Source organism: Muscardinus avellanarius (assembly GCF_963383645.1).
Source record: "Muscardinus avellanarius genome assembly, chromosome: 1".
NCBI lineage: Eukaryota > Metazoa > Chordata > Mammalia > Rodentia > Gliridae > Muscardinus > Muscardinus avellanarius.
In genome coordinates this window covers 60,296,631-60,307,102 of record NC_137786.1, presented here as the reverse complement: position 1 = coordinate 60,307,102, position 10,472 = coordinate 60,296,631, and the positions used below count along the sequence as shown (strand labels likewise).

At 49.6% G+C, this 10,472-nt stretch overlaps 1 protein-coding gene across 2 annotated transcripts; it reads right to left on the bottom strand.

Moving 5' to 3' along the window:
• Nucleotides 1-935: 935 nt before the first annotated feature.
• On the bottom strand, nucleotides 936-7,326 carry TMEM171 (transmembrane protein 171; the record flags this gene model as incomplete). 2 transcript variants are annotated; one of them, XM_080697365.1, is made up of 3 exons in its annotated part: nucleotides 936-1,125; nucleotides 2,951-3,092; nucleotides 6,687-7,326. In XM_080697365.1, the coding sequence occupies 3 exons, from the start codon at nucleotides 7,324-7,326 to the stop codon at nucleotides 936-938; spliced, it is 972 nt and encodes a 323-aa protein (XP_080553491.1). The 2 variants fall into 2 exon arrangements, with proteins under 2 accessions (XP_080553491.1, XP_080553492.1); XM_080697366.1 differs by having other exon boundaries at nucleotides 936-1,122.
• Nucleotides 7,327-10,472: the final 3,146 nt, after the last annotated feature.

Genomic DNA, 10,472 nt, shown 5'->3' with positions numbered 1-10,472 from the left:
GAAGAGGAATAGAAGAATAAAGAAGCAACTTGAAAACTTAGGAGGGTAATCTTGCTTCTCTGTTCAGGAGTACTATTGGAGACACAGTGGAACAGGATAAATGTTAATGCCCGCTTGTGGCTGGTCCTTGGCAGCACATGCCAGTGATAGGAGCTTGGCTTTCGGAAGTCAACTAGATGGACTCAAAACCCAACCTCATCCTTTAGAAGGTATGTGAAGCTGGGCATGGTGACATGTGCTTGTAATCCCAATACTTGTGAAGCTGAGATAGAGGATTGCAGGCTTGGGACCAGCCTCAGCCATTTAGCAAGACCCTGTTTCAAAATTAAACAGATATATATGATAGATGATAGATGATAGATAGATAGATAGATAGATAGATAGATGTAGATAGATAGATAGATGTAGATAGATAGATAGATGTAGATAGATAGATAGATGTAGATAGATAGATAGATAGATAGATGTAGATAGATAGAAAGATAGATGTAGATAGATAGATAGATGATAGATAGATAGATAGATAGATAGATAGATAGATAGATAGATGATAGCCAGCTAGGGGTTTAGCTCAGAGGTAGAATATCTCTGTGTTCAACACCCAGTACAAAAAAAATCAAGAGAGACAGGGGTGGGGTATATGCAGTGTGTCAACTAGCCTCTTGGAGACTCTCTTTATCTACTAATAAAAAGTAACCCCACCCGCCTTCCAGAGCTGTAGGTGTAAATGAGAAGCTGTGTTGGGTGCCCAGCCGGAGGCATCACACCTCTTTCTGAGGCACCAACAGCTGGAATGGAAACTGGACGGCTGGTGGTTCCTGTTGACGCTACCTAAAAAATGAGAACACAGCCAATGCTATCATTTTTTTTATTAAAAACACAAATTAAATAAAATAGTGATTCATTATGTACAAAACAGCACTGTAGCCCACAGTTCATGGTCGGGACGGCTCAGCAGATGGAGGTAAAGATTCCGTTTCCTTTTCTTCATATCTAGGGGGTGGTTCCGATGAAAGATGTGGCCCGTGTGAGACCCCAGAAGGGGAATTAGGCCCAGAAATGGTGTAGATGAGCTCACGTCCTCTCTCAGAGGCCGCGCGCTGCCTCTCGGGAGTCGGGGTCCTGCTAAAAAGCAAAGAAATCATGAAAGAGGACGAAAACAGTAACACCCCTTAAGTACTAGGTTCCTGGCAACTGTGTAATGACACACACTTGGCAGCATTTGCAAAGGTCTAAGAAGTCATTTCTCCCACATTCTCCTTTTTATAAATTGTTTTGCCTCCCTACCCCTTACTTTTTTTTCAAGTGGACTGTAACACTAAGATGGCTTCATTCCTATCGAGATTCCTCTTGTCACGGAGAAGGCCTCGAGGACAAAGATACAGGTGCTATATCCAGAGAGTGGGTGAGCACATGCACGCACACGCACGCACACGCACACATACTGAATAACTGTCTTTCAATGCCCTGACTTCTACACCAACTTACATAAGGTAGACAAACTTATACAAATAGAAAATAAAAGCAGAAGCCACACACTTGAAGGGAGGCAGGAAGGCACACTGCTTATTAGAGAGGCCCAAGGAACAGCAGACCCACGTCTGAATTTCACTCTGCCACTCTGCAGCTGCATGGACATGCCTTCGATTAACCTTCTAAGCCTCAGTTTCCTTATCTGTAAAGTGAGAATAACCATGCCTTGCTCCCAGAGTAATTGTGAGAATCATATCAAGAAAAGCCAGGCCCGGGGGTGCGGGAGTCATGGCAGCAGAGGCGACGATGGCTTATTTTTGTTTTGTTTTTCCGGTTTTGTTTTTAGTGCTGGAGATTGAACCTAGGGCTTCACACGTGGTAGGCAAGTGCTCTACCACTGTTATGTCCCCAGCCCAGCAGGGGTTTGTATTTATTTGTGCTGTGCTTCGCCTATACATTGACTTTAAGGCTTGGGGAAGTTTGTCAATGGAGGGACAAAAGTACAGAATTCATTATTAAACTCTACAAATGGCCAGCCCTAACCTGCCCTTTCTCCATGCAGGGCAATTCCTGTATTCACCTTCTCATGTCCCAGCTCATTACCCAGGAAGCTTGTAAACTCCTCTGTCCTTACCAGCCAACTCTTTCTCTCTCTTACCAGATAACCAGTCCTTCTACTTCCGTGGAACAAAGATTCTCTATCCAACTTCACCCCCCTGGTCTTCAAGGAAAGACCAATGTCTACCAGCTCCCTTCTCTGGGGCCCGCACACCTTGGTCTGGTCTACCTGGGCGGGGGGCATTCCTCAGCCAGGAGTTGAGGGGGTAGAACTTAAACCTGAACGCCAAGGCAAGGCATCACCCGTCCCCAGCAGTGGTCACCAGGTGCCTGGAGCCTCATTTCTCCCTGCGGTCCCAGGCATATTTCTGGAGACTTGCTCACACTTTCCATTTTACCTGGGATGTTTCCCATCACCCCTTCCTCCTTCCCTAGTTTCCTGGCTTCTTCTTTGTGAAGGTAGACTCCATGTAGAGGGAGGGGCCCAGCTAGGTCAGCTCAGGGTGTAGGCTGATCTTGGCCAGTCACCCAAGCACCTCCATGAGAACACTAAAACTTTTCTACACTCCCTGGGGACCCCAGGCCTCCTTACAATGTAAAGTGATGAAGACTAACATGGTGGTCACCTCCCAGCCCCTGCACCAGGCCCGAGGATGGGTTGTTAGACATCTTGAGGGCCATCCCTGCTAGAAGAAAAAAAGGATGCTCAAATAAGGTGTCATATTAACCCAGCCTTAAAATCTTTTATCATATGTGCTGCCCAAAGTTCCCCAAAAGGTACTTTTAATATCAAGGAAATAATCCTGACATAGCACTCAACACACTAATGTTTATGTCTACGCCAAAGCTTTAAAGCCAGGTGGGCCCAAATTCAGGCGTAAGCCCGAAGCGTTGACACAAGTTAAACAGGAAGTCTTACCCATAGTTAAAAAGACTGTAATATGAAGGTGGATTTTCAGTGGGAAGCATGCCGTGAGCCCCATTACTTCGAGTTCCTGCAGAAGCTGAAGATTCAGGAAAGTAGGGTGGTGGAGGGGGCGGGAATATTATCACTGAGTCACCTGGGGAAACACAAAATTTGGCTGAAGACCACAGGAATGGAAGTGAATTAGCAAGAGCAAAATAAACTAATTCTCTATTTTGTTCCTCTACCTACAATAACGATCAACACGTCTGCAGCTCACTCCAGAACTAGAAAGTAGTCCTATCAAGTTCATATATAAATTAGGATACATTATCAGGGCTAGGAAGGAGAAGGTTACTACTTAGTGGGTACAGAGTTTCAGCATGGGATGATGAAAAGTTCTGGAAATGGATAACTGTACAACACTGTGAATGTACTTAACACCATTGAAATGTACACTTAAAAATGGTTAAAGCAGCCGGGCGTGGTGGCGCACGCTTGTAATCCCCGCGCTTGGGAGGCGGAGACAGGAGGATCGCGCAGGTTCGAAGCTAGCCCCGCGCGCTGGCTTAGGAGACCCTGTTTCCAAATAAAAATGCAAAAATGGGTCTGGGAGTGTAGCCCGGAGGTAGAAGGGCTTCCAGGAACCCCAGTACCACCAAAAATAAATAAATAAATAAATAAATAAATAAATAAAATAAAAGAATTGTTATAGCTCAGAGGTAGAGGTAGAATGCCCCTGGGTTCAATCCCCAGTAAAACACACATACATACATACACTCTCTCTCACACACACACACACGCACACGTTAAGACAGCAAATTTTATGTTACATATATTTTACCAAGATTTGTTTGTTTGTTTTTTAAAGCGGGCCTATATGACAGAATCCAGAGCATTCATCGTTGCCACATGGACATGGCCCGAGCTGCTAAAACATTTGCATGAGGTGTTCTATAACAAGCTCCCTCACCTTCCTGGGAATATTGACTGCTGATAAAACTTTTCTCATCTTCAAATGATAGTTTTAATTCATCAAAAGCCAGCAGTAGATAAAGAGCCTCGTTCCTCATTTGTAGCTTCAGCCTCTGAACAAATGACAAGCAGCTGTACTCTGCTCTCACGGTCCTCACCAAAACTTCCCCTAAGCTGCACAGACGAAGGTCAAATGCAAAGTTCACCCTAGAATACACCCCCATGTTTGAGGAAGAGAAACCTGAAAGCAGAAGCAAGCTCTAGTTTATATTCCAGTCCCAATATCTTGAAATTCCAATGCACTGTACCAAGGTCCGACACAACAGGGCCGCTTCTGTGCCACTCACCGGACAAGCACATTGGTTTTTCTGATGAAGAAACACGCCCACCTGGCAGCCTCTCCTGGCACCTCACAGGTAATCTGATTACCCCAAAGGTGATCTGCCCTTTTGGAGAATACGTTAACTCCATCTCCACTTATGCAAGGAGATGGCCGTTGGACCTTCAAATAAAGGTCACTAATCTCAGCTTGATAACACAGAAGGGCTCTCTTGGGATTCTCATTAATTTTTTTTCTCTCATATCATCCCTCTGGTCACAGGAATTAGGTCAAGTGCTCATTTTAATTACACACTGTAGAATAAAGGACCTGTGAAACAAGCCTCCTGGGCAGGCCATCACTTGTCCAAAGCAAACAAGGAAATGCTCAGATTGGCCCTGTTATCTCCCAAGGCAGCCATCCCTCTGTCAACAGGCTCTGCCACCCAGACCTTGCAACCTGCTCTCCCTGGAGACGCCTCTCCCTGGGGCTGGCCTCTCACTACTCCTCCAGGACACCATGTCCTTCGAGAGGTGACAGCATATACCTCTGGAGGGAGGCAGGGCTGTCTCCTGCACCTGCTTGCTCGCCCAGGCTCTAGCATGAGGTGTGCCCGTGAAGGACAGTGCATCTGAAGATGTAAACCTCCTCCAAGACCTCCAAAGAGAGAGACAGCAGCAAAGATGCCAGTGTCACAGGCTCAAGGGGCAGAGAGGGTTAAGTGGAAAAGACTTTGAACTATGTGGTGCCAACTTCAGGACAAGGGCACCCACCCAGGAGCAGCACCCACTGCTTTGCTCACTGTCCACACCCATTCCCAGCCACCAGTGGGGAGGCTGGGCCTGGCAACTTCGCTGCTAGCAAATCCAAAGAGTATGCCTCAAAATGCTCCCCAACAAAATGCAAACACCTGAACCTCCAGTGAATGCTTTTACTGCTACCCCGTGCATCCCCCCAAAGGGCTAAGGCCAGCTAAACACTGTGGGCCATTTTCGCATTAAAAACTGCATGCCTGGCTATGGCTTTAGAAGCTTGGCCTTTCACAAGGAGGAGACTGCCAAACGGAAAAAGAGAAAGTGTTTTGCAAATGAGCACTGACGAGAGTGCATCCTTGGTTGTGTGAAGCTGAGGCCAAAGTTGCTGATGTTGCTCTGCGGAGGGCTGAAGCTGGCGAATGGGAAGCTGCCACTTCTGCAGAGCCCAGGGCACCCAAGAGGAATTTCTAGGCATCCCATGGGAGAAAGAAGTGCTGTTGCATTTCATCTCGGTTTATGTCCTCGCATCCAAACCTTGCCCCAATCCTGCAGCCAAGTATGACACTACAGAAAGTGAAGAATAGCCGGGTGTGGTGGCGCACGCTTGTAATCCCCGAGCTTGGGAGGCTGAGACAGGAGGATCGCACAGGTTTGAAGCCAGCCCCAGCTACTTAGTGAGGCTCTCAGCAACTTAAGGAGACCCTGTTTCCAAATAAAATATAAAATAGGTCTGGGAGTATAGCCTGGAAGTAGAAAGCCTCTGGGTTCTACCCCCAGTACCACCAAAAATAAAAAATAAAAATAAAAAAAATAGGGCTGGGGGTGTAGCTTGGAGGTACAATGCCCTAGGTTCCATCCCCAGTACCACAAAAAATAAAAAAAATAAAAAAACAAAAAAAGAAAGAAAAGAAAAAGAAATTGAAAATAGTGAGGAGGCTCCTCAAAATGCCTGAAGACTGATGGACTTGTGTCAGAGCAGGACGAGGATGTTCAGAAACATAATGCTCATCTTACAGATTCACAAACTGAGGCAGGAGAGGAAGAGGACTTCCGGAGGACAGCCTGCCAGCAACAGCAGGGAGGGAGAAGCCAATCAGGGTCCCTCAACTGAAAGTGCTCATGTTTTCAGTGTGAGAATAACAAGGGGAACAGGAGCCACTTGGTGGATTCCTAAAGTGACAGAAGGCTCCAAAGAGGTCAGGACAGTTCTCACTTTTTTGGGGGGGAGGGGTTGATGGTATTGGGATTGAACTCAGGGGCATTCTACCTCTGAGCTACACTTCCCATCCTATTTTATTATTTTTATTTTGAAACAAGGTTTCACTAAATTACTGAGGCTGGCTGTAAACCTGCTATCCTCCTGTCTCAGCCTCCCAGGTACTGGGGTTACAGGTCTGCACCACCACGCTGGCCCTCAATTTTTTCTTACTTGGTTTCTGTGACCTTAGTCAAGGGCACTACTTAAATTTTTTGCTAAATCACAGAGTTGTTGGGGTGGGGAGAGGAGGTATGGCATGTACTGGGATCCCTAAGGGGCATACCATGTTGGCAGCACTATGTATGTATGCATGAGGCGTGTGTGTGTGTACGCACACGTGAGAGAAAGAAATGGAAAGGAGAATCTAGGCAGACGTGAGGGTGGCCCAGGGAACTAACTTTCCATGTCCATTCAGGACCAAGTGAACGAGTGGCAGCCACTCACCTACAGTGACCTGGACGGGCTCGGTGCTGCAGGTGTGTCCTTCTTCGCCCTCTGAGGCATCCTGGCTCACACTCACGTTGTTTCTCTTCTTGATGTGGGCAACCACGAAGAAACACAACCCCATGAGCACAATCAAGGGCCCCATGATCTGCAGTGAAAGGAAGCCGCAGATCTGGGGCTCGGCGTTGGCGGTGTCCGTCTCATTCAGCGGCTCCTGCGCCCATTCTGAGCCACATCCCGGGACCCAAATACCCAGGATGCTGATGAGCATGCCACTCGTCAAGAAGAGGAACCCAAAGATAAGGCACTGGGCAAACTGGCGGCTCTCTCCACAGATGAAGGCCCGGTTGGGGTCCACCGGGTCACCTCGCTGCCGCCCCTCCAGGAACTGAAGCCGTGCCCGGGAGCGGGCCAGGATCACAGCCCCAAGCCCAATCACAGCGCATGATGGCCCGGCAATCTTCAGCACCAGGCTACAGTCGGGGAAGGACTCGTACTGGCAAGCCTGGTACCCAAAGATGGAGAGCAGGACTCCCACGCACAGTAGGGCGGCGCCGAAGACAAAGAGGAAGAAAATTATTTTGGTGACATGCCCATCCCGCTGGTCCTCTTCCGGCTCGGCAGTTCCTACAGAAGACATGGCCAGAAAAGGACCTTTCCAGAAGTGAGGTGGGAGGCCCTTCCGACAGTGTCAGAGCTCTGCAAACATTAACAAATGCCTAATTAGAGTGGGCACAGGTGTTCCTGACCAGCCCTGTTCTTTTGCTTGCCATTTCAGAAATCACCCAAGGATGAAATCACAGCAGGTTGAACCTCAAGCAAGGGCGACACTGTGGGACAATGAGGTGGTGTGTGAGTCAGAAGAACTGGCATTCAGAAACTCGTGAGTGTGTAATTTTATGAAGATATTCAGAAAAAGAGGAAATTCAATGGCCATGCAGCTGAGATAACTGGGTAGGTGTGGCTTTTCCTGCTCTGAGTCTTACAAACTCATTTCCCCCAGACAAAACAAAAAACAAACAAAAAACAATAGCAGATGAAAGGAGAACCGTTTCTGATTTATAGATGCCCCACATTTCATCACAGCTGCCCCGAGCATTCCCGAGCTGGTAACTAGCTTTCCATTTCCTGTCCTAGTCTTCAGCAGCTTTCCATCTCGTGCTTTATGCCATGGCTACATCTACAGAAGACCCATGTTTCAAGAGAATGAAAAGGCAGTTCGGGAACATAGTGGGTTTGTAGGCTTTTAAGTTAACTCCATCAAAATGTGGTCCAGGGGTTCTCAAGAGCACGCACTGGAGCTGCCCTGCCTCTGCACACCGGCGGCCTGGCTGCAGGCGCCTGCAGTGACCCTGGACAGAGGATCTGGCACAGCAGGCCCAGCGGAGCCCCATTCCAAGGTAGACAGTCACCGAAGGCAGGTGGCTCTCACTCGCCTTCTTCTACAGAGCCACCCACTTCCACAGAGGTTTAGATCCCCAGAAAAACAAGTGGCTGATAAAACCATCAGTTACAAAGCATTAACAGCCAGCAGAACTTGACTTTGAAGGGATATGTGTGGAACAAAGTGGGAAAACACCTCCCACAAACTCACCCGAGCCCTGTGCCTTGAGGACTAGGGTTATGCACCAGTTATCTTCTCTTATGAAAAAGATAACTAACTGCAAAGGAAACACAAAGCCACGAAGGCCATTTTCACATTTGTGGTCACATGAAGGAGTTGGAGACTGAGGCTCTATAGCCAAGACCATCTTGATGGGCCAAAAATCATTAACGGGAGGTCAGTTTAGTTAAAGGAAGCAGACAGCTGACCATGTACCAGGAAATATGTTTCCAGGGAAAAGTGTGATAGAATCAGAAACAAGTCCAAGGGGGAAAAAAGGAAATAGAGAAGGAAAATAAGCTTTCATCTCAGGCAGTGAAAATATACATTTAATGAAAATTCTGTAAGCTGGAAAAAAGACTTAAAGCTTCACACTAATAATAAAAAACTTTTTAGTCATATAATCCATTGGCTGGTTTTGGAGATATGGCAATTCTGGGTTACAAAGTCCTCTCAGGAACTTCCTGGAACCATCAACTGGGCTGTGAGTCACAAGGCTTCAACTATCTTAAAGCAAATTCCCAAACACCAATATAATAAGTATAAGCAACAAACTGAGTTTGTAGCTTTTTTTCTTCCCCCAGACTAGTGGCATAAACACCTTGCACATGTGCAAACCTTGGTTCGAAGGTGTGTGTGTGTGTGTGTGTGTGTGTGTGTGTGTGTGGTCTCAACGCCCTCCCTCTGGCTCCAATAGATGGACTGTAACAGAAAATACAACTTTTCTAGCCGGGCGTGGTGGCGCACGCTTGTAATCCCCGCGCTTGGGAGGCTGAGACAGGAGGATCGCGCAGGTGCGAAGCCAGCCTCAGCTACTTAGTGAGGCTGTCAGCAACTCAGTGAGACCCTGTTTCCAAATAAAATATAAAATGGGTCTGGGAGTATAGCCCAGAAGTAGAAAGCCTCTGGGTTCCACCCCCAGTCCCCAGTACCACCACAAATTTAAAAAAAAAAAAAAAAAACTTTTCCAAATACCAATCTAATCCTTATTTCCCAAAGCCAAATTCCCCTTCCTCGCACCAAATTTGCCTTCCCAACGCTCAGAGATACGGTTTTCCAAAAGAACAGCTGTTCTTTTTTTGGGGGGGGGGCATAGTTTTGTAAGTCCCAGGGGGGCGCGATCGCAACCCACAACCCAAAAGGGCCTGGGCGCGCGGTTCCCAGGGCGCAGGTTTCAGCGCGAGTCCTGCGCATCTCTGGCTGCCGCGGCTCCCGCATCCCGCCCACCTCCCCCTGGCGCGGGCCGGGCTGCTGACCCGAGGCGGGTTGCTAACCTGGGGCGGGCGGCTGACCTGAGCCGGGCGCTGCGCTCCGGGATCCCGCGCTGCTGGGCGCCGCGGCGCGCATGGGTCAGGTCCAGCGCAGCGTCGCCTCCGCAGCCCGCACAGCCCCGCGGGTCCAGGAGCGGAGGGCGGGCCGCGGCCGAGCGGGCAGGGGCGGGGCCCGGGGGCGGGGCGGGCGGACCGGCGGGAGCTGGCCGCCGCCGGGTGCTGGCCGAGGGGGCCGAGGTGCTGCCCACCGGGAGCGGAGAGCCAGGGCCGGGAGGAGCCCAGGGCCGCTCGGCTTCGGCGCCGGGATCGTGCACGCGAGGAGTCCGGGGGAACCTCCTCAACCGAGTTGAGTGTCCCCCAGGCTGCGATCTGCGCGCCCGCAGCTAGGAGGGGAGTGGGTCCTCTTCAAGGCCCGGGGCGCCGAGGGTGGCTAGATCCGCGGGAGGGCAGAACGCAGCGGCCCCCTGGGCGCGGGCGCCGCCCGGGCAGCGCAGGGTCCGGGTTTTGCCTCGGTCACTGCAGGGCCTGGGGTGTTCCATCCGGTGGCCGTGTGGACCTCCTGCCGCCCCGGAGACCTCGGCTGGGATCAAGAACCTGACTTGGAGCACTCTAGGAAGAGAACTGGGTGACGCCAAGACCCCATCAGAATGTGAGACAGGAATCCTCTGTACCCCTGCCCTGACCCAGGAGCAGGCCCTGTGCAGGGCCCTACTGTGCCTCAGAGCCCCTTCCTACCGCTCAGGAGCCGCCTGAATTACACTGTAACTTTCCCTGCCCTTGAACCCGGAGTTTCGTTTCAGGATGGGTTTTGCTAATCCCTGTGCTATTTGTAACCTGCCCCGTGACACGTGACACGGATCCAACTGTGTTAGTTTCCACACCAGAGGTCAAAGAGTTGTGGAAGGTGAGTCA